The following is a 20,490-nucleotide window of genomic DNA, read 5'->3' as shown; positions in this document are numbered from 1 at the left end:
ACTCACAGGTGAAGATTTGGACACAATCTTTAGGTCTTACCTGCGAGAAACACCTGCGGTACTCCTTCTCCGGCCCTGCGCATGTGTACGTACGAGGAGCCCCACCTTCCCTGCCTGACTCCATCCCCAGGTGGGAGACGTGCGGGTGCTGTAAGGGATAGATGCTTCCGGAAGGTGGAGCTTGGGGACTGAAGGCCGGGTGGAGCTCCCTGTCTCTGTGCACAGGGCTGCTGCGGTGGAGAGGTGGGGAAAAAGGTGAACCGGCTGCAGGGGAGTAGGGCCGCGACAGAGGAGGGACGGGTGGAGGTGGGGCAGTGACGGAGCTCCAGTCAAATCGTTGGCGGCTACTGAAGACAGACGGTAGCGAGGAACGTGATAAGGGACGAGAGGGTGGGACTTGCCCTCTGGCCCTCCCGTGCTGTGTATGGGTGTGAGAGGGTTGCAGCAGAGGGCGGATGGTGGGAACTGTGGGCACCTTCTCTGCGGCAGGTGTCTCAGAAATCTCCCGCTCTGCATTCTCCTCCTCCTGCCTGTCCCTTTCATCCTTCTCAGCCTCCTCTTCCTCTCCCCTGTTACTCTCTGTGATGTCCTCAGGAGCAGCCTGTTCGGGCGCTACTGTGGCATCTTCAGTGCCATTCACAGTGTGGCGAGCTTGGCGGTTTTGACGATGCAAAGGCAGAGAGAAGGGAACTCTGCCGTATCCAAACTGACCTGGACGGATGCTGGAAGATCTGAGGGTCAAAAAGAAAAGGCAGATGAAGAAGAGGAAGGAGAAGAGACAGAGAGGCAGAGGCAGTCACACAGACAGAGAGGCAGAGTAAATTTATTATAAATGACACATAACCAGCAGCCTGTGGTGAGCGGGAAGGGTAATGCCTTGCCTGTCTGGATGACAAAAACCAGACGTAATGATGTAATAATACAGTAGATACCAGAAACAGAGATGGGTAAAACGCCAGTTCCCAAAGCTTGAAACATAATAACAAACCCTGTAACGCTTAAACAATGTCAGCGGTTTAACTAATGACACCTGAATGAAGCCTCAACATGTCAGTCGAACATTACTCTGAAAACAAACCAGCAGTTTCTTTCATTTTTGTAACATCACACCTTCCCTCACGCCCGGTGATCAATCTTTTCTTGTGTTTTTGTCCACGGCGATGCTGTTGTTCCCCATCCAAACAACCGAGCCCGTCTATTTATCCTAAACAAACCGTCGTTGCTACTGCCAGCGATGCAAAACTCACTTCCTTTGACATTTTCCTGGAAAAAGCGAACTCAAGAGTGCTGAGTAAGGCAAAATGTAAATGTTCTGTTTTTTTGGTTTTTTTTTTATACGTGCCGTAACTGTGATGGAAAGAAGCTTACGTAGATTAGCATCCTTAAATTTGGACCTTGTTTTTCTTGACTTGGTGGTTTATAGGTCATCATCCTTAAGGTGTTTTGTTACGCTGTTACGTCACAACTGGGTGGGTTACAGGTGCAGTGGTGCACCCAAACTGTTGCTCTTTAAGTAAAATTAGCTGTGTTTTTTGGTCTTTTTTAAAATCACTAACCTTCTTGTAGGTAAACCCTCCTGGCTGGTGGAGACCGACCTTCTGCTCCCCCCTCCTCCTGCTCTCAGTGCTCCAGGATTGGTTGGTCGCCTGATGACCCGTGCTGGCTGGTTGTAGCCGTGTGCTGGCGCACGGTAGGGAGATCTGAAAACAGGAGGCACGGGGTCTTGATTGTTTGAGGAGAATTCTGGCTGGTACAAAGGAGGTGATCGATTGGTTTGCGCTGGTACGGGAGGCCCTCCTCCTCCTCCTTCAGCGGGTGTGTCCCGATAAAGAGGCAATCCTGGGTTTTGATTGGTGGAGACTGACGTAGAGCGATAAGGCAGGTGGTGCTGCCCAGGGTAACGAGGAGGATAATAGGGACGCACAGGTGAGACGGCAGGATCTCCGACGCCCCCAGGCAGATAACCTGCCCAGTTTGGTGGAGAGTGGGATAGTGGAGGGGCCTGCGGAGGAGGTGGAGGTAAACACTTCCTGCTCCTCTGTGAGATGCCCACGCCACAGGTTTGAGAGCATTCTGACCACTCCCCCCATGTTGACCACACGCCCGCTGCAGGCTCAAACACCTGTCTGGACCTTCGACCTGCCACCTGAGACACAAACACACACAAGCTGTCAATAAAAAGTGGTGCCAAGATCAGACAGACATGGCGACATCCTAAAATCCCAACGGAAGAAAATCCAAACAGGAGTATCAAAGATAAACGATGATGATAATACTAATACTACTACTAATAATATTAATAATAATTGCATTATATCAAAGAGGGCAAGTGTGACATATATGAAGCAACAATTTATGATTAAACAAACACAATAAAACTGTTTCTGATGAAGTGATCACCTTTACTGACATACTCAAGCTACTCTTCCAAAGAGCAAAACCTTGTTGTAAAATTTTAAAGATGTCTTGAACAAAAGTTCTCTGGTCTTAATATCTTAATAGAATTATGAATGCAAAAAAGTACCATCAGATTTTAATCCACCATACATCAGGAAAGGATCTGATTGGCAACAGCTTCATTTTTCAGCATCACAACGATCCCACACTGCAAATACACTAAATACCCTCCCCACAACCCGGACCTCCACTTTACTAAAAAGTGTTGGATCATCTTGACAGAGAACAGAACAAAAGGCAGCCAACATCCAAAGAAGAGCTCTTCAAGAGTCCTTGAAGAAGTCTGGAGAACTATTCCTGAAGACTACTTACAGACGCTGTGAGAAAGCTGCCTGAGAGAGTTCATTCTGTGTTTAAGAATAAAGGTACCAAATCTTGACTTACAAGCTCATGAGAATTGCACAAACTCTAATATACTGTATTTCTATGTTCTATGTTTCAATAAACTGCTGCAGCTATTTAGTTTTTTAAAGATTTGAATGTCAAAAAAGTCTATAAAGGTAAAAGAAAATTTGCTAAGTATGTTAAAGTGCTCCAATAAACCACTGCAGCAGCTGCAACTCTGACTCAAAGGGTGAAACTTGCAAACCCTGACAATAATTTAAAGAAGTTCTTAACTCAGTAATAACTGCCATTGCAAAATCCAAACTCTCTCGAAATCCTTTTTCTTCACATAAACAGAGTTCACTGATGAGCTATAGTCTCATGAATTTCCTTCCTCTGGGGCCAAAATATAAATCCTACACATACTATCCTTCACCGAGGCTTAGGAGAGACTCGGGCACCTGCCAGCAGCTTGTGAGCAGGAGGAGCCGGCGTCGTATGGACGCACTGCAGAAATGACAAAAATCAGGGCTGATTGCTCTGTGCAGTCTTGTTTGTACATATGAATGTGTGTGAATGCATGTATGTCGGTGCCAGTTCAGGCTTCGCTCTCTTCCTCTGTGGTCATAAAGAAATGTTTCTCCTCTCGTTTCATAACTGAAGCGCTGGCCTGGTTGGCAGACCTGCAAACATGCGAGCTGAACAAAAGTTTCCATTGAGAACGAATCAAAACGTGAATCTGTGCTCTGCTTCTCTCCTCTCTCTTTCCAAGTGTGTAAATGCATGTCTAAATTGGCAGAAATGTACAAGTAAACATGTTGTACAAACTGTTTGTGGACAGAGGAGAAAGGGGACAAATGTAAGCCTGAGCGCATGTGCGGGCATGCTCTGATCCTCCAGTTCGCCACCAGATTATAAAAAAAAAAGAAAGTTCCTGTCTTGGTCTGGGGTAACATGGCAGGAGGGTGGGAGAAAAAGAAAGAGAAAGAAGTGAGGAGGATGAGGAGGGGGTCGAGATGCGCATGTGTGTGTGTGGAAGTGGGGAGGCGTGCTCTGTCGTAATGAGTGACATCAAACACAGCTGCCACATAACTGGGACCATTAACGAGTTCCGTGCAGTGACCCCCACAGCAGCCACCGCCGACCTCTGGAGCTACTGGTTAAACTCCAGCGACACTGCTCCTCTACCAGGCCTGGACCAGTCAGGGGTGCAGATATGTCTTCCCTCCGCGCAGTCATTTTCCAACATCACACTGGTGGGACTTTGCCCTTTAAAGCCGTTTTTTAAAAGAATATTCACACGGCCAGATTACAGTTAAAGAGTGGCTTTAATCATTAGTGGCATTGTGGGTTTCCAGTGGAAGAGAACTTTTTCCTCCTTCTTTCATCTTACGCTTTCATCTTATTGCCAGAGAGACACATTTTGGCTTGTGGCCTTCAAGATAAAAATGCAGCTCTTTACAAAGAACATTCACGTGAATAAAGTGATAAAAATGATGCTAAAAAAGGGAGAAAGAAATGTGCACATGTACAATACAGTACAAATGAGAGGAGTCTGACATAAAGGTCAACGAAGCGACGCACAAATTGGACGACTGATTGAATATAACACTGATCATTATAAGTCAGTAAGCTTTGGTTCTTATGGTTGTTGTATGTTTCAAGAGACGTTCTTTCCAAAGACGTGCTGCTTCATAGGTAGAGAAGCATCTTTGTCCTCCTGTGTGGTGAAACGCAGGTGTGACATTCACCTGAAACAAGCTAATGCCACAGAGAACTCATCCAATAACTAAAGCTGAACCTGGCTCTACTTTTGGAGCTATGCAACAGGTCCATCATCATCATGCTTGGCATTAAAAGCAGTTTTATTAATAATGTAGATTTTTTTTTAATCCTATTTATCTTGCAAATGTAGCAATAAAACAGTAATGAGCAACTAGTTTCCAATGTGGTGCTGTGTGTTGCTGAATCGGTTTACTCAGTAATGAATTTTTGGGCCAAGCAGCACACGTCCGCTTTGGTCTTAGCCTGATCATCTGTTAAATTCATCTTCAAAGTGCTAAAAATAGGGTTGCTGTTCTTGTTTAATTAAAAGATGCTGAGATCTGTAGTGAATTGCAAACTTTAGGCTCCAGCATTTCTCCCCTGACTGCCTTTTCTCGCCTAGTTGCAGTACGAGGATGCTAAAGTAAATCATAGAGGGAATGTTAATGCCCCCAAAACTCTTAATTTGTTCAGTTTTGACTGGTAAAGTCTCACAATAGCTGCATGAAGCATGATGACTACATATTTTGCTATTTGTCTTTCACTGGACGTCCTCACGGGCAGTAAAGACAGGATGGACGCCTTCATGTCCTGTAACTCTTTCAGTGTACATGAGTATGTGAGTGACGTTTAAGAGAAGGTGAACCTGTCCTTTCAAATGTTATCACCTTTCACCCCTCTGAAGTGAAACTGTTGTGTTGAGCTAACTTAACGATCTAATGGCTCATGGCTCACCTTCCTCTTGGCAGTCCTGGTCACGGAGGTCGTGACCACCACAAAGCTCCACAGCACATAGAGCCTGGAGGGACAAAGAACAGAGGGTAAAAAAGTGGGAGATATACAGGATTTAAAATATCAGCAGGTTGAATGAGGTCTTTTGTAAAGCACGCAGTTAATCCATGACCTGCTATATAATGTTCAGACTTAAAGACTTTCATTAGTCCCTGTTGAGGGATTGTCAGCTTTCTTAAACTTTTCCTTCAGTGTACATTTGTTTTAAAAGGTGTTACAAGTGTTACCCAAACACCTTATTAAATGTTCCAGTGACCTAAGTGTACTTTACCAACCAATTATGCCCCTTTCTCCCCCACTCTGGGTGGCCTGTGGGCTCAAATGGGTGTGAACAAAAGTTTCTTTTTCCCCCTTCAAGGATCACAGGCAAGCATCTCAATCAATCTGGGAAAGCCTGGGAGGTGCTAACAAACTAATGGGTTTTAACAGCAAGCATGTTTTCCCTCCGCATGCCTCTCCCTGCGTGTGTACACACCCTGAGGATGTGGTTTTTAGAGACACACACACAGCTGCCACGCTCTCGGGCTCAATAAGTTGCAACATCCGAAATCATCTTGTAATTTCAGCTACTTTTAATTCGAAGGTGTGATGTTCAAAGACGTGCTGTATGGCTGGGGTGGCTTTGGAGTTGTTGACTTGGGCATGAAGCAACAACTGGGGATTATGTTGAGTCGCTGACTGGGCTGGGCAAAAGCTGTTCACCTGAAAAAGTAGTTTAAATCCTCACATGAGTCGTAGAAGTCTCACTATTCATTGAGAAAGGAAAAAGGAAAAAAAGTCAGGTAATACACTTGTTTCAAAGTCTGTCTATAATTATCATAGAAACCGAGACAAGTGTATTGAAACAAGAGGGATAAATTCTTTCCATCTGACAAGGAAAATAGCCAGAACACGATCCTAAACAACTTGCTAAGATGGACCTTTCAGCGCTCACCACCAGAACCAAACCATCCCCACAATCACCAGTCCGCAAGCCACATGTAGTCAGAGTAATTGGTCCCTTCTACCCAGTGTGGTGCACCGCCGCGGTCTCTGGAAGTTTCCCCACACCAGACTACACAATTACCCCCGAAAAACACAAAGATCCCGCACAACAGAGCCGCTCAGGCCGAAGTAAAGACCCCCTACGCGGGTCCACGTTTCCCTCGCCGCTACAGTGGCACATTGTAGAATAACCTCAGAGCAGCGGGGACAGGGGAACAGAGGGAGAAAGAGAATTATATCAGTGGAGAAAACTCCCAAAAATCTGCCCCGAGGAGACAGAGGGAACTCCGAGCTAAAAACAGTCGCCTTTGGGTGAATTCCTTTCAGATTACCTGGACAGCGCCCAGTGCGCAACAAGAGGGCATCGTGCGTAAAACCACAAACTTTACCACAAAACAAAACAACTTTCTGAAACAACTCTGCGCACAAAGTTGGACTCAGACTCCCATGTGGTGTTTTCTACGGACAGACCGAGAGAAGCAGCAGGGTGCAGCAGACGTGAAGAAGTTTTACCTGAACAGCAAACCGAGCTGCATGCTCCAAGAGTCTCCCGCACGGTCCCGACTCCGCTCACAGATAATAATTATCAGTCCAGTTTAGTGGTCTAATCCGATCTGCGGAGCCCTGAAAGAAACGTGATAAAGTCCTGCGAGGACTTCAGCTCTCTTCTCTCTCTCTCTCTCTCTCTCTCTCTTCTCACTCTCTCTCTCTCTGTCCCCTTCCTCCTGTCACAGTCACTCCCCGTGATTTCTGGAGAGTGGGAAGAGTTTCGTTTTTTTCTCTTTCAGTGCCGTTCACTCGACAACTTCTTTGGGTTCTTAATATAAACTAGTGTGACGCCTGACAGCGCCAGGGGGGGCACGGGAGAAAGAGAGACAGAGAAAGGGGTGGGGGGGGGGGGGGGGGGGGGGGGAGACAAAAAATGGACAGATTACACAACTTTCTCACACACTCTCCCTCTCTCTTTCACACATGAAAAACACCCCCACCCGCCCACCCCCACCCAGCCTAAAACGCGCTCATAACACACACTCACTATGGGCCCTGACTGAGCTATAATAACTCTCAGAGCCGCTTTCTTAGTTGCTCAATCTAACATAAGAATGCCCCATTGTGCTTGGTCACACTGATCAGTAGTAATGATCTAAACACTGTCAGGAACAGCCCTGAGCTGGCAGCATCTGCAGCAGAAGCACTTTAAAGGGGGAAGTACAAAGAATTATGAGCTTACTGTTGTGCCAACACAAACACTAATTGTTGTCTGACAAAGTTACAGACACAAATTCCAAGTGGGAGATGTATGTGTGTTTTTATTTTGCGTGGATGAAATATGGCTGTTGACTTACTGGAGCAAAAAAAAAAAAAGACTTTTTCTCATAACTGTTTAATCACATTTAAAGACTGTAACCAGACATGCTTCACCAATTTGGAGCTCAGATAAATAGACCCAAGAAACACGGCTCCCCTGAGCACAGATTCCACTCTGTGTGTGTGTTTGAGAGAGAGAGCAGGAGCTTTGGTTGGAAGCAGATGTGAAAACTGTATGTTTGGTCGCAGTCCACCAACCTTTCCAGTCGGTACCAGGAGGCGTCTCTAAACCCCCCCGCCCCCCGCCCCCCCCCACCTCCTGGACTGGATTATTCAATTAGGGGCACAGCCAAGAATTATAAATGAAAAGAACAAATACATAAACAAGTTGGTCTTTATGCCACTAAAATTACCAATAAAACAACAAAAAAAATGAATATGTGATATATTATTTATCTTGAAATTACACAATTGCTAGAATTCACTGATCCATAGCACATTGTTGTTGTTGTTTTACTTTTCCACAAAAATGTCAACGGTTCAAACATTAAAGCTGTTGAGAAAATGCTCAGCAAGCTTAGCCAGAGGGTAGCTGCTGCAGGGGCTCTCGGTGAAGTGGATTCCCAGACATCTGACTCCAAGTCGTGGCTGGAAGTAAATGAAGAAGCAAAGGAACAAGGTGAATACAGGTGTGTCTCTCTATGTGTGTTAGGATACTTAACAGAGCATTATAATTATGAATAACAATGTTAAAAAGATTTTTATGGTCATTTTCCATTTATTATAAGAGAACTCGCCTTTAGTGAAGATGCATTATGACAGTTACATTTCAATTTCTTTGGACTCTATAATCAAAGATTTAGGGTCACCTGATCCAGCCCTAACTACATTATCTAAAATAGGAAAGCATAATCTTAAAAGTAGAGAGGGTGTCTGTCTCGCAGGCCTGAAAGCTGAAGGCTCTGCCTCCCATTCTACTCATATATATATACATACCAGGAACCACAAGTAAACCAGCAGAGGCGAGCAAACTGCTCTATTGGGGAGATACGGTAGTTTTAGCTCTTTAAAATAAGCTGAGGCCTACATTTGTTCCCAGGGTAAGTAAGATGATCTGTGCATGCCCCCACCCCTCTCAGACACAAACATAGACACCTGAACTATGATCGCTTCCTAACTCCTTCAATCAATAACTATTGGCAAATACTTGAAATAATAATCTTGATCACTTTTTTCAATATTACTACATTAAGCTTCTTAGCAGTAAATAAGGTAGTTAAAATGACGCCATTATATATTGCACATAGCAAGTACTTTTACTTTAATATATTTTGAAAGTAATACTTCTGTAGTTTAACAGAGGATATGAATGCAGGATTTTTGCTGTAACAGAGTATTTTGACAGTCAGCTGTGTGGTGGAGGTGGACTGGGTGGGTGGTCCACCAGCTGTTAGGTTGGTGGTTTGTTTCTCCTCAATGCCTGCAAGTCTAACTATCCTTGGACGAGATCCTGAACATCAGATTGCTCCAGATGCATCCATTAGTGTGTGTGTGTGATTGTGTGTTAGCTTAAAAAACACTATACGTGTAGAATAAGTGTGCACTGCTGTGTATGTGAATGACTGGGTAAATGGAGTTTGCTGCGTAAAGTCCAGTCTATTTTTCATGCGGTCAAAGATTTCAGTAGTTGTACCACCAATTCAACTTCATTACTGTAACCTCTACTTCACAATAACAAGAGTCTCAGGTACTTAAATTCTAAGTAAAGATGATCAAACAATAGTCAAACAATCACGTCATCCACACTGAGCGAGGACTTGGCAAAAGTGGGGGTAAGAATTCCCTTCAAAGAACACAACCAGGGTCAGGGAGGGGCAGGAATCTGCCTCGACCAGCTGGGGATGAAGGGCACAGAGAGACGTTAGCATTATTCATTAAACATGCTAATAAACAAAAAGTAAAAAGCAACTTTCAGATTCATGTCCAGGGCCACTTTTAATGCAGTACCACATGTTTTATGGCGCAGTGCACTGCAAAAGAGCCTGAAAATCATACCCGATCTTTACTTCTCCAACTTGCAAATGCATATTTACTTCTGATTGGACTTTCTGATTTCCCACGAGGGAAAATGTGTTTAAATGTGTCACCATATTTAAAAAACAAAACAAAACATCCTGGTTGGTTCGGTTTTCTAAAACAGAACACACCAAACAGCCAAACAGCTCACAGGGTGACAGTGGGAGTAAAGAGTGTCATTTAGATCACATGCAGAAGGTGTATATATACAAACACAGCTATTACTTCTTTAGTTGCATGGAAAAGAACTGGTAGTCATCTGCTGTCTATTAACATTGACAAATTTAATAACAGTAGGGAGAGACATTGTTTTTCCTCATGTGCTGCACAAAAAGAAATAAGAAAGAATGAGTGTCACAAACAAGAAAATGTTCATTCTGTTTATTCTTTCATCGCTTATTCTCTTAAATAAGATTTATGCATGAACAACATCTAAGGCACGAAAGCATTAAAATTATGAGTTAGTTTTGTGTTCTTTATTTTTGGGCTGTGCATTCTTTCTGTTTTTTTAAAGATATGTGCTCGATCCGTGGATCTGGTTTACGTTATTAGCTGGTGTCATGCCCCTTGAGGCCTGGGCATAGCTGCATGACACATTAATAAAAAACATAATCTCCTCACCACTGAAAATAGTGAGGCGGGGAAAGTTCAGAGCATGTGAAGAGTAAAGACGAGAGGAGGATCAGCTCGGAGAAAAAGCAGAGCATGAGAGGACAGCGGGAGGAAAGAGGAACGATGGAGATTCGTTTTCTAGTGTGTCTCCACGAGATCAGAGCCCAGAGAGCCAACATCACAGCCCCCTGCTACTTGTAAGACATTATCTCACTCAAGGTCACTTCTGATCCCGCTCTTGAACCTCCTCATTAACATTTCCCACCCTGCTACCCTGAGGCAAAGAGCCGACACGGTGTAAACGAGAGCGGGAAAGGAGGGTGTGCATGTGAGTTATAGTTGGACACGCTGCTTTTCTTGGCAACAATGTGGACACGGCAATGGTGACGGAGATTAGCGACTTCAAAGCCCGCTAAGAGCAGATGACTGAAGACTAAACAACATTACAGACAGGGCTTAAGATCTGATCTGTCAAAATAAAAAACAAGTTCATGTAAAATCAAGAAATGCGCGGGTGCAGTGGGTGAATACAGTGTGTTATTAGTGTAAAGAATATCTCTGTACTTCTAAGCACCATGTCTATCAGTAACTACAATTAGCCAGAGGTCATTGCCATGGCTACCACTGGCCCGTGACCACTTATAGCCCTCTTTGCCCCCCCCTTGCGTTGCCCCCTATCTATGTCTTTCTTCTCCTTCCTTCCCTATCTATCTTCCTCTGGATCCTTGAGAAGCAATAACTTACATGCCGGCCTGTCGACACGCACCACCAACCGCAGGACCCTGATTAGTAAAATGTCTCTCTCAACTAGTCACCACAGCACAGAGATAATGTGTGTTTGTGTGTGTGTGTGTGTGTGTGTGTGTGTGTGCATGTGTCCGGGGAGGTCTATATGTAGCAGCAGATCTGTTATTTGTCTCGGCTGGCTGATCTGAGTAATAGCACTGCAGATCAGAGTAGCGGGGCCCTGTGGGAGTGATAAATCACTTGAAAAACTTCTAGTATGTACACACACCCTGAGTCCAAAAAACACACACGCCTCAGCCTCAGGCACAGGAACAGTAGGCCCGCGACCATTTCGCTGTTACGGTTAATGAGGGCTCCGGGCTTCTTCAGGTCAGCAGACGGGTTGGGCCTCGGGGCTGGACCGCTGTGTGCTAAAGGTGGCAGCAGGGCGGAGAGATGATAGAGACGGAAGCGGGGGAAGGATCAGTCCTGCAACACTCTTCCAGTAATGATAACAAAGAGCTCATTTCACATTCAGCCACTGACCTACAGAAGAGTCAGCACTGAAACACGCTTCAACAAAGATGTATGTAGGCACCTCTGCGTGGGGAGGAGGGAGAAGTTTGATCTGTTGGTTCATCCAAGCTGAAATAAATCAGCAGTTATCAGATGTACTGGCATGAAATTATAAAACTTTCACGGTGCACAGAGGATGAATCCTGCACTGAGCCGAGCCTCTTTGCTCCAACACAGTGCTGCTCAAACTTTTTCTACTTGTTCCACTTAAAGGCTGAAAAAGGTCATCAACAGTGAAAAAACTTTATTGAAACAAAATTTAGCATTCTGTTTGTTTTCCCCACATAAGTCATAAATATTCCGTTGGTTTCCCTCTGCATGCCCCACCTCCAGACGCTCTGTGCCTCCTCAAAGGTGACCTCCTCACAGTTTTCACACATGACCTTTGGATAATATCCAAAGTTATGCAGCAGTGTTTTCACTACCAGGTTGACCAGATGACCCTCTTTATGTGGGACTGCACTTCATTGATGAACTGTCACAAGCTTTTCTGCTTTTTCTCAATATGATGGAAACTACCACAAAAAATGAAGCAGCGCTATATTCTGAGAAATATTGTTTTTATCTTTTTTTCACAGGAGTTAGTTTTGAATTTCACACCAGGACATTTCTGTTAAAGTATGTCTGTCTCATTATTTCTGTGTCATTATGTGTCAAAAGTGCTAAAATTGTCAGATATGGCTCAAAAAAGATATGCCAATCTGCGGCACACAGAAACCCAAAAAACTGCTACCAGACAGAGGAGCAGCTGAAATAACAGTGAAATACAATCCAGACATTCAGGCTACCTCTCAGTAGTTGTCCCACACAAACACATGTAGTTTGTTGGGATCTGGTCACTCTTCTGACTGCTCCATTTACTTTACATAAGGATGTTGCCTAAGCAGAGCTGGCAGCAGGCAGGTAAACCCACTCACTCACTGTGAACTCACAGGACACGTACCACATGTGCACAGCTGGACATCACATGGACTTATAGAGAGTTGAGAGGAAAATGAAAATGTAATAATCATTGAGACTGTGTCAGATTTGAGTAAAACAATTCTCAGTTGGACACATGCGTCGGTATGGAAGGTTGCTTCTATCACTGAAATAAAAAAATCCACTTCCTGATTGGTGAAGCAAAGTCAAAATTTTGAGTTATTTCAAAATTTTGAGGAATTTTCTCTAAAGCTTGAGTTGAAATTTTGACACAACAACCCAGAATTTTGAGTTATGGACAGAAAAAGTTGCATTTTTCTGTTTTGTTTTTTTCAGCAGAGGAAACAAGCTTCCACACATCAGCACAAATTTTGGTAGATGCATCAGGGTTGACGAAAGATAATGTCTGCCGCTCCAATATTTTTACACAAGTTTTGCCAGAACAGATTTCTCTAGGCGTCACATAAATGAAGATTATAATGAAGATCATCATGCTTGTGTAATGTGTAATGTAGTATTTGGACTTTGTGAACTTAGCCCAATATATCCTCCTGAGAACCAGCCTATTCATTTATGTCCTTCGTAACGGACATTTGTTTTTGATCTGTCTTTTGACTTATTTGAGCTACTGAGTCCAAATACTAAATAGAACACATCCTGGGCTTTCTACTGATATCTCATGTGTTTGGGTGGTCTCTTTTAGCACCAAGGATGGAGAAAATGACAAAAAAGATTCTTTTTTCCTCGGTTCTCAAGAAAAACAACGATGTTTTGAACTGACAGTTAAACAGAACGTTGAGGTTTTGGGTAACCTGTAAGCTCTTTCTCTGCTCTGGTTTGCAAACATGTCTACACGTAACTTTGCAGAAGTATTGCCTCAGCCTTAGTCTTCTATAGCTCACACTGGAGTGAGTGTGCACGTCAATAGTTCAACATGATCTGCACATATAAAAAAACTGGGGTTGCATCACCAGCAAACATGAAAGCAAACAAAGAGCGAAAGCTATGAAAGTTTAATTTGAAAAAGGCTTTTCGTTTCTTGATCTCTCCGCTGCAGTCGGCTGGAGCACATATGAGCATCACATGAAAGCGTGTTGGCACGTACCGTCGTGAATACCTTCACACGATGCCCGTGCATGTTTGCACACTCAGATGAGGCAGCACATTCTAGGCTCAAGGCAGAAGCATGCAGTTGAACATTTGAACATACAGCACAGGCAGGTGTTGAAACCCAAGGTAGCTTTAAAGTGAGACAGAGAGAGCTTCACGGGCAGCTGAGAAGGGGAGGGGGCCTGACCTAACAGTACCGACAGCCTGAGAAGCCTGGAGAGAGAAGAGAGAGCGAGAGGGAGAGAGAAAATGACAGACAGGGACACAAAGGGGATGAAAAGAAAAGCAGCAGCAGAAAAGACATGAAAGAGAATGTGAGAGAAAGAGGTAATGGCAGATTAGACGGGAACTGAGCAAGTGTAAAGGAGACTGAAAGAGAAAGAAAGCAGGAAGGGGGAGTGATTTGTCTGGCTCAGATGGAGTCAATATTTGCTCCATTCCACCAATCCTGTGCCAGAGTCTGGATCAAAGCGGGGCGTGTGTGCTCTGAAAAGGGCGCAAAGAGCCAGAGGAGAAAAATCGACTGACATCTTTACAGTCTACTTTGGATGACGCTGAGAGAGCCACGAGAGATACTATTTCACTAAAAGTTTTTCAGCTTGAAATTGACTTCTGAGAAACTGCAAGCACAGCTCCTCAGTACACCTCAAAGAGGAAGACTTTATTGCCAAGGCAGTGAAGAGGAGGCAGTGAGGTGGGGGTGTACGGTAGAGAGGGAAATAAGGCTGTCTATGGGAGGAGCGCTCTAATGACGATTTCCAGGGGTCGCTGGCGAGACAAGCACACGAGAGGGAGAGGTCAGCTCAGTCGGGGCCTAATTGGCTGACGAAACTGCTGAAATAACCTTGTTCCAATTATTCAAACAAAGAGCAATTGTTGCTCATTCAGAGAAGCCACTGGGCCACCTACAGTATATACGCATAATCACAACAAACAGCACGATTCATGGTATGTGTCAGGAGGCACGTATGGTACAGCTCGGGCATGTTGGGGTCAGAAGACACAGAGAATAAGTAGTATAAGGGTAATAAGCTCTTCTATGTGTTTACGGTCGATTGGTTAAAGAATGTATCACAGCCTGTGCGTCAATTAACTGCTGCTGCTGCTGATGAATTCCTGTATTGTTCTTTTATGGAGATCTGGAGCACTGATGAGAGACCCTGCTCACATCAGATGAGAATAATGTTCGGTCGCTGCTGTACATTTAAAGGACAAAAGTTAACTCACTTTGCTGGTCTGTAAGGACGAGCTGCTGCACTCACGCTTTGAATTCACTCAGCTGGGACACTTCTGGAAACTTAAAACCGACTATTTTGGAATCGCTGCTGTTTGAGAACTTGATAGGCTCTGTTCGCTGCCCGGGTTCTGGTCTTATCAATCATTCCCTGTCCTTACATGATTTGTCACGCCTGATCACATGACTCTTTTCCAAAAGAAAACATGCCTCAGACTTGGCAGTGGTTAATTCAAAAGGTTTCACTGACGTTGTCTGTGCCAGCGATTCCCAGACAAGAGCACTTTACATGAAAAGATTCGCTTAACTGATTTAAAAAAACCAAACTAGGAATTACAGTTTCTTCAGATTCAGAAAACTAGAAAAAGAGAAGCATAACAAGTTGTTTCAGAGGACATAAAGATGTTCCATCCATCCATCCATTAATCTTCTTCTTCTGCTTATCCAGTCTGGGGTCACAGGGAGCCTGGAGACTATCCCAGCTACATAGGCCGAGAGGTGAGGTACACCCTGGACAGGTCACCACTCTGTCAAAAGCTAACACAGAGACAGACAACCATTCATGCTCACAATCACACCTCCACTCAGTTTACTCACCTATAAACCTAACCCTATGCATGTCATTGAGAGGAAGCTGGACTACCTGGGAAGGCTCAAGGATGTTGATTGTCAGGAATCAAACATTTTTCACAAACAAAAGTATGAAAATAACAAGATACACAAAGCTGCTAACAAAATCCAGAAAACTAGATTAAACTCAAGGAAATAACCTCACAGAGGCACATGAAAGGGAGGAAAAAAAGGAAAAGCGGGGCATGTACAATCTGGGGAGGTTAGCAAACAGCCCTGTGCATACAGTACACTGACAGGACTTTATACTAACACACAAACACACACAGGACTGACTCAGGAGGAGAAACAGGAGGGATGAAGGCAAAGGTGAAAGCAATTAAACACAAAGGAGTCTGATAAGTGTAGGGGAGAAAATCCCTTTGGAGGAAGGAAAATGCAGGAAGTGAAACTTTAATGAGAAGAGAACCAACCTTCAAAGTAAAACAGGAAGTGACAAAGTGACACTGAGATCATAGGTTTACACTTACTTCTAGACTCACAACAAAACCAGCAAATTTAACAAACCAAAACAGCTCAAATACAACACAACAACCTCATATCAACCATTTAGATCAACGGTGTCAAAAATAAGGTCCAGGGTCTAGAATACGCTTAACAGTTTTGGAAAATGTGGAGGAGGGCACAGATTTTAAACCTTTAACTGCATTTTCATAGGTTTTATGGTTCCTTTTTGGATTTTTGGATGCATCTTGGACACATCATCAGTGATGTCATCGGGTCTGGGGTCATTGGGCGTTTCAACATCAGACACCCTCGGCCAGGCAACCCAGTCAGGGGGACCTTGATGTCTTTTCTGCTGCATCTGTGGTGTTCCTGAGGGCTCTAAGGTTTTGGAAATTTATACCTGTCTCTATCAGTGCCACGTAGAGAGGCTGGCCTGCAAAGCGTCTGGATAACGCTGGGTCTTCCCTGGTTCAGCAATCAGCCATAAGCCCCCCATACCTCGCCTTCTTGCTCTTAAAAGCCTCCTCCAGACGGTCTTCCTGGGGGGACAGTCAATTCCAGAAGGACCACTTGTCCTGTAATTTCTGACACCAGGACCATGTCGGACCTGAGTGAGGTCTCTGCGATGGTGTCTGGGAATTTGAGCTGCTTCCCAAGGTCAACCTTCAGCTGCCAATTCCATGCTGTTGCCAGGAGCCGACCTATATGCTGCTGAGGCTTTTGCCCAGCCTTGACAAAGGTGATGGTTTGTAGGATGTCTTGTAGGTTGTTGCTGCCTGCTGTGAGCTATCCCCGTGCTGATGACATCTGCTGTCACTCTCAGCACCTGGTCATGGAGCCAGTGACAGCAGCCTTCTCCCAGTGCTATAGGGCAAGAGCTTAGAATATGCTCCAGAGACCCCTTACAGTGGGTGCAGATCGGATTGATGGGAAGAAAGTCGTAGACTGACTGAATCAGGAAACTTATCTGGTGGGGATCAAATCATATCCAGGTCCAACATCTATTTCCATGGTATCCACGCTCCTTGTCGCCGTATCCCTAATGACCTGCAATAGTGGCCTTCTTCAACCCCTACACGAACCTCTTCTTGGAGAAGCTGGCATCCTTCTTTCCCTTGGGCCTTGCTATAAAGAGGCCAAGGAAAGTTTCTAAACCCTGCTCACCCTGATGCCACTTTTACCACCAACTCGCTGTGCTCCAGCCAGAATTAGGCCTCACATGCCTTCCACTTCCTCCATGTTCTGACCTTGATGCCTGCTGCAGAGACTTTATTGTAGCTGGAGTTGCTGGAGTCCCTGTACAAAATCCCTTACTTGGCCCGGGTGACCATGAATTCTGATTACTGAAAGAGGGAGTTGCCGCTTGTTCTTGCTGCTATAAAGTCCAATACTGCTGAGACTTCACGGTAGTTACAACCACCAGCGCAGGTAGTGGCTAATCCTTCTGAGTCCAGCCTCATAGACCTGCAATGGTCAGACAAGTTGAGGCAAGATGCCATGCAGGTCAATTTTAAACTTTAAACTTTCCTGGCAGCCCTGATTTATCCTGCTAAGGGCCAGTTGCCCAGCTCACTGTTGGTCACTTGGAAAGCTGCAGTGTCCTTCAGGGTGCTATCAAACATCCTGCCAAGGTTCTTGACAGGCTTCTCTGTGACTGATGGAATCGGGATGCCTCCCACACTAAAGCAGAACTTGTCAGTCACCTTCCCCTTCCTCATTACTAATGCTCTAGGCTTGGCAGGCTTGAAATCCATCTGTGACCAGTTGATGAGTTCTTCGAGTCCTTGGAGCATCCACCTACTCCCGGTGACCTGGTGAGGTCATCCATAAATGCTCTTATAGGGGGCTTTACAACTTTTTTCTACAGATAAATGCCTCCCTCATGGCTATTCATACTACACACAAGGCTCAATTAAGTGCACATGTGACTGAAACATTCAGGTTCTCCCTTCAAATACTGCTTGAATGCAAACTTTATTAAAATGACCTAAATACTGACTGTTCCACTGTAAGAAATTACTATTTAAAGTGTATATTTTGTTAAATCTAATTGAATTAACCGATTACAAACAGCCTTGTGTCAGTTAAGGGACCCTGACATTTGTAGGAAGCACACCCTGTGTAAGTGGAGTTCAAAAATACATCAACATAGATTTAGAGTCTACAGTGATGCTCTGCGAGGCAGTGTTTCAAGCTCACTGCTAAAGTCAAACATGCCTATATGCCAAAAATCTGGGTGCAGTTTGCAGATGGAGTTATTTCCCCTTCACCCTACCCTCCAACTGGTTTTGATATCTGTGCCTCTGCTAAATTATTTTTATCCCTGATGGGGATAAAACTGATCTTACACTGCTGCTAACGTGTTACTGACCATTTCTGTTTGGCACATCAACATATATATATGCAAATACACACATACTACATGTATAGACAAGATTCAGAGGTCTGAAACACGTTCTTGGTCAAGACAGTTAAAAAAGGTACTGACTTATGACTTCTGTTTTTAAACCTCGAGTTTGATGTTTTGGTCAATATAAGTATCTTTAAATAAAACCAAGCTATAGAAACTAAATGTGTTGTATACCAGGCTGTAAACACTGTTATTTCTACTGGACTATTATATATGTGCGTTAACAAGCAGTTGAACAGGTGAACCTAATGAAGTGTATTTTGTACTGCCATCTATATTGATTTATATCATGTCTTCTATGCATTTAATGCTTTTCACATTATTTTAATTTTGCATAGAATTTCAAATAAGACCAACTTAACCTAATGCTGCAAAGAAATGCACCAGTGCCCCAGCCAAACTGTGATGCCGGGGGGCCCAGAGCTCTACACAACAGAGACGCAACACTGGTTAATAATGCTGGGCTGTGAAGGAGGCCCCCAACATCTGAGCTGATACTGTGTCTGAATAATGGACATTCCCACTGAAATTTGCATTTAACTGAATTACCACACACCAAAATGATACAAGGTGAATGTGGGGCCCTGGAGGAGCTGAGAGCCTTGTTTGAATTATATTCCAACCTCAGCAGAAACTCTAATATTATCTGAGGCCTGAGCACGACGGGAAACCATCTAGTCATTAGACGCCGTGTAGGATTAAAGAAGATATGTCAGAGGATTTTCTTTTTCTTGCACATACATTTTGCCAACTGTGCAACTTGTCGGTTTCACAATTCAGTTTTTTCACAGTGTGTGCAAAGAGCATGTTTTTTTGTGGACTTTGGGGGGTCTGGTTATTGTTCTGTTATTCTTTAGAAGGTGCCTGAAATACTTTTTTTCAGTCGACTAGAAAGAAAAAGACACACAAAGAGGAGGTTAAGCTCGTTTGATATGACCACACACACACGTGCGCATGCACACAGACACACACACACACACAAACCCTCTCCAATAAACTTACGCAAGTGTAAAATGATTAAAACAAATAATCATGACTCAGAAACAGTTATGAAATAGCTGAATAAACCTTTGCATCATTTAAAGCATGCCCGCAACCACATCTATGCCAAAGACTTGGCAGTGCACTCTCCCCTCCCTTAGACCCGTATGAACCGACTGGTCCGCCTCCCTTTCCCTCGGGAGGTTTGAATTACCTCCTGAAAACAACCTGGGGTCAAAGTCCGAGGTCAGCCTCTCCTCAGCTTACTCCTCCAAGGCTGCACCGGTCTCTGCACAGTGTACTGAGATGTTTATTCAGTGTGCACTGAAGATGACCGGTATATAACAAATGAACTCTGGTGGACTGGATTTCTGAATTAATACACTTTGCACTGCACCTTCAGTTTACAGTGCAGGGCTCCGAATCGATTCTAAGACAAATGTTATCTTTAATAACGTCTGGATTGCAAATAATATAATATTTATTCTGTAACTGGTGATAAATGGCCTGGGATTATCACTTTAATTTCCTCCACATCCTAAACGCTTTATTTTTTGTTACATAAGCAAAAGTAAATCAACTGGATTGTCAGTTTTAAATGGTTATCATGCATCTTGGAAGTCTCTCGGTGCAGATTCTCGGCACACCCTGAGCTTTTCTGTCAGCTTTTCTTTTTTACTGCCTCTTGATTTCTAAAGTCTGCTTTGGTTCAACAACAAAAAGACAACACAAGTACCAGTAATGGGATATTAGAGCATGGGCGTCTTCTGCATGAGTTGGCCCAAAGTCATGCAAGAAAACTCAAAACTGGTGCTTGCTTCAAGAGCCTTTCCACTTCAGCTTTCCTAATAAAACGTTTTCTACAGTGACTTGTTGAGAGGGGAGAATGTCAGCTGTAAATATTTGCACGTTCCCAGGGGGGGTTAATTTATTCTCCTTGCTTACTAAACGGTCCTGAGAGTCAACATGACCTCTGACCTTCCCTTGAACCCTAAAACTCCTCCCTCTTGAGAGCGAGTCGACAGGTTGGCTAGAACAATAAACCAAAATGCCTCTTCCACACAGAGTCTCTTGACTGAAGAAAGAGCTTCTTTCTCTGGACTCTGTCTGCTCTCTCTCTCTCTCTAGGTATCCCGCT

General features: G+C 44.1%; 1 protein-coding gene across 1 annotated transcript in view; it reads right to left on the bottom strand.

Annotated features, from left to right (window-relative positions):
• adamtsl4 (ADAMTS-like 4) overlaps positions 1–7,142 on the bottom strand; it is a 37,469-nt gene extending 30,327 nt beyond the window's left edge. Inside the window, exons 1-4 of the mRNA XM_084943873.1 lie at positions 6,835–7,142; positions 5,281–5,344; positions 1,557–2,146; positions 41–731 (exon numbers count right to left, since the gene is read on the bottom strand). Of these exons, the coding sequence (XP_084799999.1) occupies positions 41–731; positions 1,557–2,146; positions 5,281–5,344; positions 6,835–6,857 (1,368 nt within the window). The 5' untranslated portion in view covers positions 6,858–7,142. The remainder of the gene's footprint in view (positions 1–40; positions 732–1,556; positions 2,147–5,280; positions 5,345–6,834) is intronic.
• Between the last annotated feature and the right edge of the window lie 13,348 nt (positions 7,143–20,490).

The sequence above is a fragment of the Perissodus microlepis genome, chromosome 11, assembly GCF_051167445.1.
Source record: "Perissodus microlepis isolate ML-2025 ecotype Zambia chromosome 11, ASM5116744v1, whole genome shotgun sequence".
Classification (NCBI taxonomy): Eukaryota; Metazoa; Chordata; class Actinopteri; order Cichliformes; family Cichlidae; genus Perissodus; species Perissodus microlepis.
This window is presented reverse-complemented; position numbering and strand designations above follow the sequence as displayed.